This window comes from Sceloporus undulatus, chromosome 3 (genome assembly GCF_019175285.1).
Source record: "Sceloporus undulatus isolate JIND9_A2432 ecotype Alabama chromosome 3, SceUnd_v1.1, whole genome shotgun sequence".
NCBI lineage: Eukaryota > Metazoa > Chordata > Lepidosauria > Squamata > Phrynosomatidae > Sceloporus > Sceloporus undulatus.
Window position 1 is genome coordinate 165,096,417 of NC_056524.1, and position 17,449 is coordinate 165,113,865.

The 17,449-nt window shown below is 39.8% G+C and overlaps 1 protein-coding gene across 2 annotated transcripts in view; it reads right to left on the minus strand.

The window, feature by feature from the left end:
• Nucleotides 1-353: 353 nt before the first annotated feature.
• The window catches only part of TMEM26 (transmembrane protein 26), a 32,905-nt gene continuing 15,809 nt past the window's right edge, over nucleotides 354-17,449 (minus strand). The window contains exons 2-6 of one of the 2 annotated variants that reach the window (XM_042459180.1): nucleotides 17,066-17,144; nucleotides 10,091-10,180; nucleotides 7,157-7,377; nucleotides 4,393-4,469; nucleotides 354-2,444 (exon numbers count right to left, since the gene is read on the minus strand). In XM_042459180.1, the coding sequence (XP_042315114.1) occupies nucleotides 2,032-2,444; nucleotides 4,393-4,469; nucleotides 7,157-7,377; nucleotides 10,091-10,180; nucleotides 17,066-17,144 (880 nt within the window). In that variant the 3' untranslated portion in view covers nucleotides 354-2,031. The remainder of the gene's footprint in view (nucleotides 2,445-4,392; nucleotides 4,470-7,156; nucleotides 7,378-10,090; nucleotides 10,181-17,065; nucleotides 17,145-17,449) is intronic. The other variant, XM_042459181.1, reaches the window with a different exon arrangement.

Below are 17,449 nucleotides of genomic sequence, written 5' to 3' on the forward strand. Positions count from 1 at the left end.
GCCCTACCATTTTCTTCCTCTTCCATTTGCTATGGACATAATCAAAAAAGTACTTTCGATTGTTCTTATCCTCTCCTTCAGATCATATCAGACTTCTCACAGAGCCAAATCTCTCTTGGGAATAAGGATCCCATATCTAGATGTCTCCTGCACAATCTGTACCATCAAGAGGAGGAGCAACTATTAAAGACAAGAGTGGATTCACTATTTCCACAGCACAAATCCACCAGCCACTGATGTTCCTGAAGTCATTTTAAGCCATCTCCTTCCAATTTAGAAGCAACCCTGAAAAGAGATACAGGTAGGCTGCAGATTGGTGACATGAAAAGCTACAGATGAACATGGGAGATGCTTAACACATGTATGTCTTTATTTACTACATTTATATCTCACCTTTCCTCATGAGCTCAAGGCAGCATATGTGGCTTTCCTTTGTTTCCATTGCATCCTCACAACAACCCTGTGAGGTAGGCTAAGCTGGGAGTATGTGACTGGCCCAAGGTCACACAGTGAATTTCATGAGACAGCGATGGTTAAAATCTGGTTCTCCCAAAATCCAGAACAATATTGTAAGCATGATATCACCTGGCTCTCATTTTCCATATATTTCTCCTTTGTAAATATAAACACACCATGCACACATATATTCACATTATCAAAACAAATGTAGGTTAAGGAATATATCAAGAGGGAATGTCCAGTTTCCTTGGGACAGGTGAGTTTCACCTTAGAGCTCTACTGACAGACTCAAAGGACTGGTCTCTGCTCACTAGCAATGTAAGGTGAAGGCTATTGAATTCAGTTTCCTTTTTTTGAAGAAAACTGAAAACCTTTGATTATAGCCTGAATGAGTCACTACTCACTGTAAAGGTTTCATTGACTTTCATGAGAGCAGAGTTTTATGCTACATACATTTTCATTTTATTTATATTTTAATATGAAAATTGTTGAAAAAAACAGGGTAGGTTTCTTCTTTGCATTTTTTTAAAAAAATATTACAAATATGCAACCCTTATATGTAATAGTGATGGTGATGATAATAGTGGATACCTTTTCATTCATTCAATCTGATGGTCAGACATCATTCTGATAGTCCATTTGCTAACATGCTTCTTTGCACAATCTTTAATTATGTGATGTCAAAAAACTTTAGTTATTGATCAAGTCCAAGGGAAAGTAGTGTTGGATTGCAACTCCCATCAGCTCTAACCAATGGAGAAGAATGCTGGGAGTTACAATCAGCATAATCTAGACAGAGACACTTTTGCCACCCTTGGGGATCACATATTATTGCCTTTTCTTGAGTGTGCAGTAAATGGAAACCATACTAAGCAAATTCCTAAATTTGCAACTATTAAAAGGACAAATGCTTCTGTGAAAATTCTTTGGTAAAGTGAATTGTGATAGGCTCAAATCAAACATGATACTGATGTAGTGTCAATATCAAGCGAGATCTGAGATAAAATGTATTTGATTGTACCTGGAAGAAAGAATTACATGATGTTCTGAAATTCTTCCATCAGCTCAACACTATTATTATCAGTCCAGCCAAGAGAGACGTAATTGTAAACCAGTTGCCTTGGCATTCACTGAATATGAAATCTCCATTGTCAGATTGGCAGAAAGAATTCATTCTTTGCATTCACTTGCACTTTGGAGCAGTTGTCACATTTAAAATTGTTCTCCAGAGAGGTTATTTGCTACGGAGCTAAGCTTGAACTCCAGGGAAATATTCTGCTAGCACCTATAGTCAATAACCAGGTATGGTAATCCATCACATTAAAAAAATAGTTGTAGAAAACTGTTTCTACTTAATCCCATTGGATAAATACACTATAGATTTAGTGTCAGCCCATCTAAGTCAGTATGACTGAAATGTTTCCATTCAGGCAACATTTCCTCCTGGTTGTTAGAATCAAACATTCAGCATGTAGTGGATAGGAAACATGTCAGAACTAAATGGGCCATTTGATAATGCCAGTCCCTTCAAAAACGGTCAAAGGAGGAAATGACTGAACATCAAGATCTTCATCACAAGCATTCAGCTGTGATTGAATCCTCCAGAGGAATGGAAGCACACTCCTTTTCATCAGTATCACAACTGTTGGGTGGAAGGCTGATACTGTTAGGCTCACATGGGCAACAGGCAACTCCTCCTTTCCGGCTGTTTGACTGATTTCGCAGGGAGGCATGAAAGTCTAGTGACAACACAATGAGACGATACAGTTGTAACATCACACTTAAGATATTCTTAGCCGTGAAAAACACCAGCATCTGGGTAATAACATTAAAATAACCCATCAGGATCAAACGCACAATAAGAAATGGCCCATCTTGTATGAATAAGCTGATCCCAATGTTCCACAGGTCCGCACTGTGTCTGCAGAGGAGCAAACGGAAGACTTTCTTAGAGGAGATGGACGGACCACACTCAACATGTTGCACTGCAAATAAAGATGGATATTTTTGTTTAAATATGTTTGCTTGTTTTTAATACTATAAACCAAGCAAAGGAGATCCTGAACTGAAAAGCATAACAAGGTGTAGAGGAGAAGAATTTGTTACTCATCAGATTCAGCCTGTATTTTTGTTTTATTTTATTTTCATGCGAACTTTCTCCTGAAGTGGGACTCAAGGTAGCCCACAGAAAAAATAGGTTAAAAACTTAACAGTATTAAGCTGTATTTGTGTCTTAAAAATGCAAACATGGTTAGCTCTGCATGTTGTCTCTACCCAGTCAAGCTCCTGTCAACTGGCATTTCTTGGGGGCAATGTAGCAAACCTCTATTTTCCCAGGTATTTTCACTCCTTGATGGTGCCATCCCTAAGACTGTGAAATAAGCTTGAGAAACTGTTAAACATTCCCCACTTGTCTGTCTTTGTCACTGGGCCCCAAACCAAAATGGGCAATGCCAGCAGGCCATGGCCAACCCAAGACATTCATCTGCCCGAATCAAGACATTCATCTGCCACTGCTCTCCTGACACCTTCTGCATGAGGCATTCTACTTAATGGTAGGATCAGCTGTGAAGCAGAATTATTGTTGCTTCTCATTCAGTGGACCCTATCACATGAGGTTAAGAGTGGCTTACCTTTACTGAATTCAGAGTTAATTCAGAAGGCAGAAGGTTCCTATCATATATAAATCAGTGGTGAATCATTGGCCAGGTCTGTCCTGGATGCAGCCAGGGTCATCTAAGCCACTTCCACAGCCATTTTTAGTAGTTGGAAGCTTCTGACTTCTAAAAATGGCCGCAGAAGCAGCTTGGATGACCCTGGCTGCATCTGGGATGGACCCGGCTGCCAATTCGGTGGTGACTTAGGCGTGATAGAAACCGGCTGCCTCCCGAATAAACACTGAATTCAGTAAAGGTAAGCCATTCTTTAAACCCATGTGATAGGGTCCTTTGTCTTTACTTCAGGAAGCAACCTATGATTAAAATGGTGATGGTTTATGGATGCCTTCATTAAAATACTGTAAAAGACTGGACACTAGGCAAAGAAGGCTGAAGCATTATAGTTAGGTAAGGGATGAAAACTTCTCAAAGTGAGAAACACTGAAGTCCCCAAAGTTACACTGAGTCACTGGATATTTGGATAGGGTCCAATTCACTTTCAGTGCTTGTTAGAAGGTGGCACCAAAGTTCATATTACAGTTAATCCCTTCACAGATACCCATATATCACAAATATCCTACTGCCAAAGAGTAATGAAAACTATTCAAGATAGAACTCCCTGGAATTGCCTAGAGCAATTGACACTGTGAGTCCTGGCTCCACTTATAAACAGTGGCCTCAGGCCTTGAGCCTGTTCATCTTCATGCCATATGTTTGTTTTGTAGCATTCAGAATGCCATACATCTCTGTAAGAAAAATAGTTCTTATAGCTTGAATTGCCAAATAAGGCTTTGACAGAGTGCTTGGCTCTCATTTGGAGCCACCTGGATTTAAAACACTTTAAAATGAGCAGGGAACATCTTAATACTCTTTGGTAAAGTTTTCAAAGAGACAGCCCTGTTAGTCTCTTCCACGTTACCTGACATATATGAGTGAACTGACAGTACTGTGACTTGGCATTTTCCATATATATGTTGGTTCTCATCGTAGGCTGTATCCACATTGCAGAATTAATGCAGTTTGACACTGCTCTAACTGTCATGGCTCTATCCTTTGGAATCCTGCGAATTGTAGTTTTTTTGGCACCAGAGCTCTCTAGGAGAGAAGGCTAAGTATCTCACAAAACAACCAATCCCAGGATTCCTTAGCATTGAACCATGACATTTATAATGGTGTGAAACTGCATTGATTCTGCAGCATAGATGCAGCCTTAGTCTTTTCCCCATGACTTTTTTACTTGTTGGTTAAATCCTAAGAAATAGTGTACATTACTAACCTGCAAGATCTAGAGGAAACTGCAGCATGCTCCAAGTCCACACTGCTAGAATCGCATAGACAAGAACATGTTTGTTTCTGAAACAGAGAAAAATTAGTAACATTTATTTGGGAAAGCCATTATATTAAAAAAATATGAAATCCAGCAGGTAGGACCTACAGCTTCTTATATTTCAATATAATAATAGGAGGAAACAATCCCAAATTTAAATTTATGGAATCTAGGAGTGGACATAGTCTCAAGAACATTTCACAAGACCAAAGAACTGGTTTGCAATTTTTTTATGTTTTATTTTTTTAAAAGCTTGTGTGTATGTTAGGAAATCCTAGTAACAAAATCAGGCCCATGTGTTTGATAGGAATTTTGTAGTTACACTATATTATTGTATTCCTGAGTGGCAAATCAAAGGAATGTTTCCCAGATTTTGTGCTCAGACAGTAAAAAGGTAGGATGGCCAGCCAACATTGTTAGGGGTGCATTCAGTCTCTAGCGCAATTTTCCACCCTTTATCCCCCTACTAAACTTTTTTCAAGGAAAAGTGCTGGCCAGGAAACCTAGCTCATATCTGTAGTAAGAAAATATCTTGAAAGCTATAGAGATCAGGGTTTGGAACATTTTTATAAGCCATGTGACATAAGCCAAGGCAAAGGCTCACTGGCTGGCCGAGATTGTATGCTGATGTTCAATCTGCTCAAGTCGCAAAGTGGTCAGGAAGAAGCAGAAGAAAAGTTTTCCCCTCCAGCACCTCTGAGGGAAGGTTTGATGGATGGTGTAATGGTTAATGGTTCAATGTTCTAGTTGTAGTAGTAGTAGCAGCAGCAGTAGTAATAGTACACTGGACCCTTGATATCCGCTTGGGTTTGGTTCCAGGACTATCCATGGATACCAAAATCCATTGATCCTCAAATCCCTTTATAAATACAGTGGCATAGTATAATAGTGTCCCTTATATAAAATGGCAAAAACAAGGTTTGCTTTTGGGAATGTATACTTTTAAAAAAATATATTTTCAAGCCATGGATGCTTGAATCCTTAGATACAGAATCATTGGATACAGAGGGCTGGCTGTATTATTATTATTATTATTATTATTATTATTATTATTATTATTATTATTATTACAGTCAGTCCTTCTTATACACAGATTTTTTATACATGGATTCAAGCATCTGTGGTTTGAAAATGTTCCAAAAAAGTATAAATTACAAATATCAAACCTTGATTTTACATTTTTTATAAGGGACACCATTTTGCTATGTCATTATATTTAATGGGATTTGAGCATCCACAGATTTTGGAACCAAACCCCAACGTATAACAAGGGTCCACTGTATTATTATTATTATTATTATTATTATTATTACTGATGCTGTGGCAATAAAATATATTTAAGAACCACTGTTCTAGAATATTCTGACAGCCACAGTTCTATTGTGTAGAGACATGAATAGGTGCTAGGCAGATTTTACAACAAGCACGCTGCATTTGCACTGCAGATATAATCTAGGTTGACACCATTTTAACTGTCATGCCTCAATGCTATGGAACTGTAGAAATTGTAGTTTTGTGAAACATTTCACCTTCTCTGGCAGAGAGCTATGGTGCCACAATAAACTACAGTTCCCAGAATTCTATAACACTGAGTCATAGCAGTTAAAGTGGTGTCACCTGAATTATTTTGCAATACGGTGCAGCCTCAGGGAGAGAAAGATGGAGAGAGATGCCCTGTTCAAGTGTTCAAACTTCTACATGAGCATAGTAGTATTTATTTTTATACACAGGGCTTCATTTTAAACATGTGTGCTCTAGCCCTGTTTTGCCAGGAAGATCTGAAAATGAACTGTTAACAGTAAATGAAATTATAGTTATGACTTTATCCCACTGGGAAAAATCCAGTATTAGAAAGACATTTTCCCAGCAAAGTCACAGGATCACAGTGAAGAGTTTCAGATGATGTTGAGATTAGAGAGGATTTATCCTGGGAAGAAACAGGAACACTTCTGCAACAAACCATTCACCGGATTTCCCCATGAATGTTTTGTTGTTGTTGGAGTATTCCTGTTTCTTTCCAGGATAAGCCCTCTCTAATTATGATGAGTCTGAAAATCTTTGCTGTGATCTTGCAACTTTGCTGGGAAAATGCCTTTTTAATCCCATTTTAAATCCCCCCCCCCCGTGTGATAAAGTCCTAAAACAGGGCTTCCAGTTTCATGGAGCTCTGTACCCATGTTCACTTGAACACAGTTCCTTTTCAGATCTTTCCAAGCAACACAAGGATGTTGGGAGTAGAGGGTGCCACGCTGAAACATGTGCCCCTATCTATTTCTACTTGTAAGCAAAGAGGAATACCTGAACAGGGCTAGACAGAGAGATCCAGCATGTTTGTGATCCATTTCATGCAGTTGGTGAAGTAAGAATGACCTCTGAACTATGGCACAAAAAGTTTGTTTAGTCTATCAAAACCAAGGGTGGGAACCCACTGACACCAAAGGAACAAGCTAGTTGAGACGAACTTCAGTGTACCAAAGCTCTGGAAAAGGATTTAGGATGATGGATGTTAATTTATTCCTGTTTATTCAGCTTGATTGCTTTCATTTTCAACAAGCCTCTGTGACTATTGTTTAAATTCCCACTTGGACAAATATTGTCTCTTCCCATTTGGCCCAATGACTTAAGGGACATCTAAATGTTCCAAATGAAATTTTTCAGAGACTGGCATGGACTGAGATCTCTAGAATAACTGGTATATTCCTATATTACCTACCTTACATTCTCTATTTCCAATGTCTCGCTAGTGAATTCAAGTATATCTGCTGCAGTACCCACAAACATAAGAAGCAGCTGCGATAACTGGTCCCGAGTAATTTCACCGCCAATGGGAAGCAGCCATCTCCCAATGATTAAGAGCAGTAGAAAGGTCTGGTGGAGGCCTAATGTCCAGACTGACTCACACACTGTGGAGACAGTGTTAACAAGATCCCAGGCCTGTTTAAAATATATATATATATAAAAGCCAAACATCAGTATAGGAACTCTGAAGAAACAGTAAAGTAAAGTTAGAGGACAAAGGCTAGAATGTTTTCAAAACTTCAAGAATCAGGGTGCTGGGTTGATCTGAACATTTCAGTGAAAACTCACCAAAGGAAACTTGCAAGTCCTCTGCCATTTAAAGTCAGTTCACATGACAGCTCAGTTGTAACAGAGGACAACATTAATCTATGCTATGCTGACATCTCATGATGGCCACATAAAGCCTGGGAGATTCTGGGAATTGTAAACCAAGTAACTTTTCCAAGCTGTGGATTTTACACAAAGTAAAGCTGACAGTGATTGACTTTTTTAATGAAAAATATACAGATAATAAACATCCACCACAGGGCACTCACAATATGAAACTACATTGTGTGTATATACACCCTCAAGTTGCCTCTAAATTTATGGTGGCCAACTCTTGAGGATTTTCTTAGGAAAGAGATACTCAAGAGACAGTTTTGCCAGTTTCTTCCTCTGACATATAGCCTACAGCACCAATTGGTGGTCTTCCATCCAAGTACTAACTAGGGCTGACTCTGCTTAGCTTTCAAGATTAGTCAGGATCTGGTGCTTTTAGGGTATTTAGGACCTGGGATTGCACTTCTAACTGCCCTCCCTTCCTCCCAAGGCACCCCTGGGGTAATCCAAAGTATAATATTCCTGCAAGTCTTTTCAAAAGTTTAGATGTCTCTGCTTCACCTTTAAAGTAAAATTTAAAACCAAAATGTATTGCCTTTCCAATCCAGTTAATACACAAAGCACTGTGCACCTATTAGTAAATGTACAGTGTTCTGTACAGCTTAAAATGTGAAATGCCTGGTTTTGCATCATCTTTTCCTAGGAAATGTCAATAAATACATTTGCAATAAGAACATAGTACTTGCTATTTAGAATGAGCTGAAAGTTTCCCATTTCTCTATTTTTTCTGAGGCAACAGCCCTGCTTATCCATTTGAACACTAGATTCATAGACGGCATGCAGTGATAGGTTCTGCTCTCTGAAGGGTATATCTACAGCATGGTGTCCAAGTATGCAAGCATGCACTAGTGGAGAGGGGTTTTTTTAGGAACAGAAACCCCGGAGCAGATCTTAACTTTTCTGTGCTAAAGCAGACATTGAATCTGGAAGGTCCCAGCATCATTAGCTGGGCATCAAATCCCAACATCTCCAAATAGTGTTGAGACAAATCCATGTATAGTGCTGCCGCCAAGCAGTGACAGCAGCATTGGAGTTTATCACACGGGAGGAATTTCTCTTAATTTCGAATGAAAAGAAAGTGGGGCCAGAATGCATTCATGTGAATTTGCTAGCTCAGCGAATTTACATGAATTCGAATTGCGTTCGAACTGACTTCCCATTGCCCGAAAATAGCTTGCCATTGCTCGAAATTGCGTATGGTAGTCTATCACGCAATGACGTGAAACCCCATGATTACGTTCGGACTGACTTCCCATTGCCTGAAATTGCGTGTGGTAGTCTATCATGCAATAACGTTAAACCCCATGATTGCATTCAGATTACCATTCCAGTTTCCCTTGTCTGATAAACTCCATTGCCCTAGACAAAACAATTGCCTTTGCAAAAAGCAGCTTTTATGTTTCCAGTCCAGATAATCAACCCTTATGGAGCACTGCCTATGTCACCATCTCTAGCTGCATTACCTGAATCTGATGGGAGATGCAGTCAAAACATCAGGAGTCTAAGACTAGGTCTTACCCATCAGATACTCTAAGTGCCATGATATCTCAATCAGACAGTACTGTATAGTAATTTAGTATTGGGATATCTGATATGGAGGGTCTGGAAATTATTATTTGCCATAATGTCAGGAGCTGACACTAAATTTGTGGCCATTGGGTACAACTGTTTCTTTCTCTGCTGGAAATTTGCCAAAAACCAGCAGTCAATGACTAAGGGACTAACATCAGTCCAGGGACCACCATTGAGTGACACTGCCATAAAGGACTAAAACTGTGTTCAGGCCTTTGTTTTGTGCACCTCTGATTAGAACTGGGAATGAGAATATGAGCACTCATGTAAGCCCCAGATATCCAATATTCTTGATCGCCAAGAAATAAGTTAGACCATTGCATGATTAAACACAAAGCTCTAAAGAATGCATTGTAACCATGTTCTGCTGAACACCATTATAACGTTGCCAGGAAAAGGAACATCTATGCAGGAGCTTCATAACTTCAGTAGTTACTGAGTCCTCTTGACTGCATGGGAACATTGGAGGCATGTTTACATGCCACACATGTTCCTGTCTCTAGTTTTAGCCTTGAGTATCATCTGGCAAATGTATGTATGGGTTCATTCTGCACTTACCATGGATGAAGCAGACCAGCAAAGTGAGAAGAGTCCTACAATTAGCAGGCCAGAGCCTGACAGAACTTGGATGCAACTGACAAAATCTGGAAGAAGCTCGTACTTGATCTGTGTGAATTTGTAGTGATACTACATGGTTATGGTGGTGGACTCTTCCCCACTGTCTCCTCCCAGATATACTTATGTGGTTTGTATGTAGCCATACCCCACGTGAGAGCAAAATCTAATTTGCAGCAACAGAATTCAAGTAGTTTCATAAATTCTCTGATATTTCAAGGATTAAGTAATTATTTCATGAGACAGAAGTTTAAGAGTAAGAAGAAGAAACACACCTCACCTTTTCTAGTATGTGGTTGTCTCTGGTTTCATGTCTACTGAGATGCTGGATTTTTTCAATGATGCTCTGTTCTGATTTGTTAGAGCAAAACTGAAATAAGAATATAATCCATGAAAAATAAATAGTCTGATTCCCCATTGATGCTGCTAAGTGCCTGCAAGTCATTTCAAGTTTATGGCAATCCTAAGGAAACCCTGTCATGTTTTTTTCTTGGAACAATGTATTCAGAGTAGATTGTCATTCTTTTCTTCTAAGTCCATGTTACTCACCCAAGGTCCCTCAGTGGGTTTCCATGGCTGAGGGAGGATTCAGACCCTAGTCTCCCTGAATTCTGTTCTAATACTCAAACCACTACACCATGTTGGCACACTCTGATTCTTCATAGGCTTTAATTAAAATAACTCATTCTGCCAACATAATTTGATTACTTCACACAAGAGCTACATTTTCTGCCATCGAATCATGTGTGAATAACAGTTTGGTGGTTGTTTGGAAACATGATATGAATGGGGAAACATATCCATGTATATTCCCATTCATATCCCACCATGTATCCAAACAGTTCAATGTGGACTGGATGAGTAATTTACTAGATACAAATATGGAAGTTTCTCTGATTCCATATAGATCAGGATCTATTGCTGGATGAAATGGCTGGGCTCTGACTTTGAACTTAGAAGCCATCTAAAAATTATCTGCCAAGTCACAAATACTACTAAAGGTTATGTGGCATTCCGTCTCACAACATGGATAAATCTGTCACTTTCAATTTCGCCTATATTCAAATTTTTAAAAATCTAAAATATTTTTCTTCTTGTTTTTGTTATGGGAATTGTCATAAAGTGGCAACTTAATGCATTGTTCAGAAGCCCCATGCCACTTAGGGAGAAGCCTTGTTTCAGAAGGGACTTGGCACACAAGAAAACTGGGAATCTCTTTTCTCTCTCTCTCTCTTTCTATGTCAGAGAGAGGGAGGGAGGGAGACAGATAGAAGAAAAATTCACACACAAACTGTGAGAAAAGACAGTGAATAAGGAATGTAACACAGCCTTGGTGTACGGATAAAAACTATGTGGTTAAAAATGATGTTGACTCTTACTGACTTGTTTATGATTTTCTTAGAGGTGAACGTAAAAATCTAAAGTGGAAAACTGGGTGTGGTTTTCCTAATTTGACTTCATAGCAATCTCTCACTTCACCCCATTAAGAGAGACATCTCCAGAATTTTGACAGTATTGTAAGCAACAGAAGGATTCTGTTCCATCCATGTGTCTTCCATAGAAGAACAGATGGTCTGCAAGCCTCTCTCACACTTTTAATGCTTGTATGCAATACACTTTCAGAAGTGGCAAATGTCAAAAGCAAAGAAACCTGGGTAGCATGTATTCACTTATCTGAGAAGAAGTCTCAAGGAATTTATTTGGTCTTACTTTTGAGTAGACATATATTGTTATTGTTATGTCCCTCAAGTTGCCACTAATTTTATGGCAACCTGATCATTGGATTTTCTTGCTAAGATTTATTCAGAGGAGATTTACCACTGTCTTCCCAAGCCCTCCCTCCAGTCCATCTGCCTTGGTCCAGGCCTCGGAGGTTGAGAGGAACTGCTGGACCTCTTACCCTTTCCCGTCACCACTCCCTTCTCCTTCTGTGTCATGTCTTTTTAGATTGTAAGCCTGAGGGCAGGGAACCGTCTAACTAAAAAGATTGCATGTACAGCGCTGTGTAAATTTACAGCACTTCATAAATAAAGGTTAATAATAATAATAATAATAACAACAACAACAACAACAACAACAACAACAACTATTTGGCTGCAAGGTTGTACACACCCACTTGGCAGGAAGCACCACTGAATACATTGCAACCTACTTTGGATGGAAGAGGCATAGGATTCCACTGTCAAGCTATAACCAAAAACTCTCCAATCCAAATATTGCCTCTGCCACAGACTGACCAGAGTAGCCCAGTACAGTGGACCCTTGTTATACGCTGGGGTTTGGTTCCAAGATCCCACATATATAGCAAAATCTGTGTATGTTCAAGTCCCATTAAATATAGTAACATAGCAAAATGTTGCCCCTTATAAAAAATGGAAAATCAAGGTTTGATATTTGAAATTTATCCTTTTCAAACCGCGTATACTTGAATCTGTGAATAAAAAATTCGTGTATAAGAAGGGCTGACTGTATTTCTGAGCCTCAGTTTCCCAATAGCAAAATGGGATGACTAATATTGGTCTGTCTTATAGAGTTGTAAAGATTAACGTACATGCAGGCATTTGACCACTGAAGTGCTATATACATGATATATATACCACTAAAACACCCACCACGTGTCATTGAAAACTCCCAGCTGAATTAAAATCCACTACTATTAGGTCAAGAGCCAACATGGTGCAGTGGCTTGAGTGTTGAGACTATGACTTTGGAGACCAGGACTCAAATCTCTGTCTGGCCATGGAAACACATTGGGTAAGCTTGGGCAAGTTGCACTTTCTCAGCCTCAGAGGAAAGCAAAGACAAACCCTATCAGAACAAATCTTGCCAAGAAAAACCCATGATAGGATCCCCTTAGGGTAACCATAAGTCAAAAATGACTTGAAGGTACTCAACAACAACTGTTAGGTCCACTGCTTAGACCACTTAACTTAATGCAAGTTAGAGTCTAACTATGGCCCAGTACACACTGGGGGTGAAATGCCACTCCTCTTTGCTGCGCAGCATTGCTGCAGCAACCAAACAGCACGGGAAAGCTGTGCAGCAAAAAAGGAGCTGCCTAGAGCAGTTCCTTTTTGCGGCATCCTAAGGGCTGTGATGCAGCCCTATGATGCCGCTTCCTCTAAGAGATGTGTGGGCGCTCAGATGCCCACACATCATCCACACGCCCCCTGTGTGGGCAGTGCCGCTCAATAATGGTGCCGCCCACATGTCATAGGCCCCACTCATACTGGCCTAAAAGACATGGAGGGAACTGGGATGATCCGGATGCCCCTCCCCCGAATCGCTCCGTTAGCAAGTGCCCACTACAAATTTGAAATCGAATGCATTTTGACAGAAATCGAATGCATTCTGTGTCTGCTGGCGAGGTGGCCGCTGCCAATCAAGCTATCGTCATGGTGACGTTTGCAGGGCATCGGGGGAAGTGTCCTCCCTTTTTAAAGAGCCAGGCACAGGGGTTTCAGCGGCTGAAGCAGGGAGAGAGATGCCTCTCTCTCTCTCTCTCTCTTTTTTTATAAACCTGTGGGCTTTTGGGTCAGATCTGCCCCTGTCCCAGGCAAAGGATGGGATTGCCATGCTTTTTTTTTTTTTGCTTTTAAAAGCAACATTAGCTTTCCCTTTGATTCCCTTGCTGTATCTGCTCAAGAAGACAAATCATTCGCATATTTGCTCAAAAAAAAATTGTTAAAAATGTAACATTGATTGTTTGCAACATTTGTAGCTTCTCCCTCTGCAGAAAGCAAGGAGATCCAAAGATATCCAAGTGCAAGCCTGGCTCCATCTGCCTCTGGAATATAAACCATGCGCATGTTCGCTCAAAAAAAATTGTTAAAAATGTAACATTGATTGTTTGCAACATTCTGGAATATAAACAATGCGCATGTTCGCTCAAAAAAAATTGTTTGAATTTGAAAAGGGGGGGGTTGCCTGACATGAGCTCCGTTCATGACCTGATTTTTTCCTCCTGCAAGGGAAGGAATGCCCAGCGACAGAGGGCTTTGGGCAGGGGATGCAGGGAAAAGAGGCTCCTAAAGAATGCCTTCCCTTGCTCCCTTCTTCCCAGGGCTCTTTCCTCCTCCCCCTCCCCTCCAATGAGGGGAGGAAATGCCTTGCCCTTTGCCCACCCTCTGACCTAAATCCCTCCCTCAATTTGCCTCGATCGTGATCGAGGCCAAGTTCTCATTCCCAGGACCCGGGGTTTTTTAAAAAGAAACGGTATTTGCGCCGATTTCAAAAGACCCGCGCTAGGGGCCATTTAACACAGAACAGGTGTGCAAGCCCCGGATTCGCTTGTGTGAGATTCGGGGTGAGTAAGAACTTCACATGATTGAATCGGTTTCAGAACCGATTTTTTTTGTAGTGTGAATGGGCCCATAGTGCTCAGAGTATGTGGTTGGTGCATGCTCCCGAGCCGTACTATCACCGCCAGGACGCTGCTTCCTAGCGGTGTGTATCGCGCCAAAATATTCTAAACTAGCATGAATATTCTAAACTACACTTGATGAGTATAGGTTAGACACTAAACTAAAATGTGTATATGTTTGTGTGTGTATTCAAATTCCTGCAAATACATTAATATATGCATATATGTGTAGTCACAACAACAACAACAACAATGTGTATGTATAAATCTCTACCTACAGGTATATCTCAGTTAATGAAGCAGATGTGTTCCTGGGCTTTATTTCTTTAACTGAAAATTTGGTACTACAGGCAGAAATAACACAGAAAGAGTAGGGTTAGTTTCCTACAGGAAAATAAACAACAACAAAAAAAGAAGCAGAAGAAGAGCAGTTCAACATGAAAAAATAAAACAACTAATGCTGATGTCACATTGCAAAAGTAATGCAGGTTGACACCACTTTAACATTCATGGTTCCATCCTATCGAACCCTGGGATTTGTAGTTTATTATGGCGTCTGACACAGTAGGCTAATATCTCACAAAACTACAAATCCCAGCATTCTGTGGCATTGCTTCCTGCAGGTGTTCTCTACATCTTAGGACAGGCAGTTGTCCTAAGATGTACAGTGGGCTCTTGCTTTACGCATCTGGATACTACTGCACACATTTTTGCCACCAACACCACCAGGCAGGTGCATCTCAGGTAACATCTGGCTAGAATTTGAGTTCAACCAGTCTTTTTTCAAATCTGGGAGCTTCCTGGCTTTGCAAATCGGCCAGCTGAGCTTAGATTCTAACTGGATGTTACCTGGGATGCACCTGCCCAGCGGCTGCTGCTGAAAAAATACATGCCATAGTATCCAGATGTATCCTGAATGCAAATTGAATTCGGCAGCAGTAAATTGCATTTTTTAGCTGTGCACAAATCACCTGGGTGTAAGATACCTGGGCTTTCTCTTGGTCTTACCACTGTCACAGGCTTACTTGGTTAGGACATGAAAGAGAGCATTCTCAGCGGCTACTCCCACCCTCTGAAATGCCCTTTCACAGGAGGCTATGGTGGCACCCTCCCTGCTCTCCTTTTGCTAGCAGGGAAAGACTTTTTAAAAAGCTTTTAATATATAATCATTCACAGGGAGGTGGCTTATTGTGGTGTGTGCTTTTGTATGCCTTTTAAATAATTCTATATGATGATTATAATTGTTTATACAATTTTATTGTCATGTTTTAATTGATTTATATTGTGAATCACTTAGGGTCCCATTCCTGAAGAAAGGCTGCATATAAATGAAATAAATAAATAAATAAATTGGAATAAGTGAGAGTTGCTCCTGAATAAACATGTATAGGATACATGTATATTAAAGTATATTACAGTCACTAACTGATTGTTAATCCTGTACATATTTACCTGGGAAAAAGCCCCACTGAGCATAGTGAAACCTGTTCCTGAATAAACAACCAATGGATAGTGCTGCAATTTTTCTGTTTGTGTGTCTTTGGTGTATCGATCCAAACATTAACGTAATGTCACCCAATTATGTACTACAATTTGACTGCAGCACTGAATGTAAAGTGTAAATGAGCCGTGACAATGAGCAAGGGAAATGACATTAATGTAATCATAGCTGGCTGAGTGTAATAAAACAGGAAAAGAAGAAATGTAAATGAAACACAAATTGCCATTTTTAATGGGATTCTAACAAGTGATGGTGTATGAAAATTTCCTAGTGAAGTCTAGCATGCTGTTGTGAGATGGATTACAGTTTCAATGACATGGTACAATTTAGGCACAAATGTCTTTCCAGTTTGATAAACATTTTAATTTATCCTGCGTGAAGCAGAAGGTCTGTTCCTGCAGTCAGTGACTGGTGGAGGTTTCTGACCACATATAGAGCCTTGTTGCATGAAAAAAAACAAAGTGGAAATGGAGAGTAGCAACTTTCTTTGTGCTTACCGCTTGATGTCATAGCACTTCACTTCTCTTCCTGTGCGAGATGGTTGTAAAAAGTGTGTCTTTTTTCTAACTGGAAAAATTCATGCGACAGGAGATACATTTTCACAACCATCTCCTGTGGGAAGAGAAATGAAGTGCTATCATGTGGTAAGACTTGGAGAATGCCACTAGTCTTTGGCTTCATTTCCACTTTGTTTTCTCATCTCATAAGGCTCATAGTCAACCTTAGTGGAAAGATAACAGAAATGTTATCAATATGTTTTGTCATTTTGAAAGGGAAAATAAGCCATCAACTACAGAATAATACACACACACACACACACACCTCTCTTCCATGCCAGCATTCTCTGAAGATGCCAGCCACAGATGCTGGTGAAACATCAAGAATAAACTCTTCTAGAACATGGCCACATAGCCCCAAAAAACTCACAAAAAACTATGGAAAATAAGTTCTTACTTATGACCATTAGGGCCTCTAATAATACAAACTAAAGTGTCAGATTCCATCACCTAGAATACTGTGTTAATAAGAACTAGACCCCCCCCCCATACACATCACACAAATTGAGTAAATCTGCATAATTTCTCTTACTTTGAATCACTTGTTCAGTAATGCATCTATTTTATAAGTTTTACTACTTGCATATTTTATTCTTGGTTTCTTAAAGACAAGTCAGCCAATAAAAATGTTCTGTAACTAGAGCTGATCCAAAAAAGTTGATGCCTCTGGTTAAAAATCTAAGTGACATCCTTCCTTGGGAATTAAAATTCAACAATCGACCAATTTTTATTTGCTGCTTGAAGCCATTTGGGTAAAATCAGCCCTGTCCATATCCAACCAAATTCTTCATTACGTTGTAAAAAGGAGAAAACAGGGGGAAAGGAAAAAAATACCTGAATCTCAGGATGAAGCTCCAGAAGCCACAGTGATGGTACTATGCTAATCAGATAGATGAATATTGCTGGTGAAAACCTGGAAAGGAACACAAAGAGAGTTTACCAGTTTCTTATTAACACATAGCAAAAACCACTTCACTCATCAATTTGCTCTGTCAAAACACAGGAAAAATAAATTAGTGTTGGCTTATTTATATTCTGCCTTTCTATCACTGAGTTCAAGGCAGTGAACATGGCTCTTCTCCTCCCCACTTTATTTTCGTAACAACCTTATGAGGTAGTTCAGGATGAGAGAGAGGGAAAGAAGACTGACCCTATGGTTACCCAAGGAGTTTCATGGGTCATTGGAGACTTGACTCAGACTCTCTCAAGTTCTCAGTC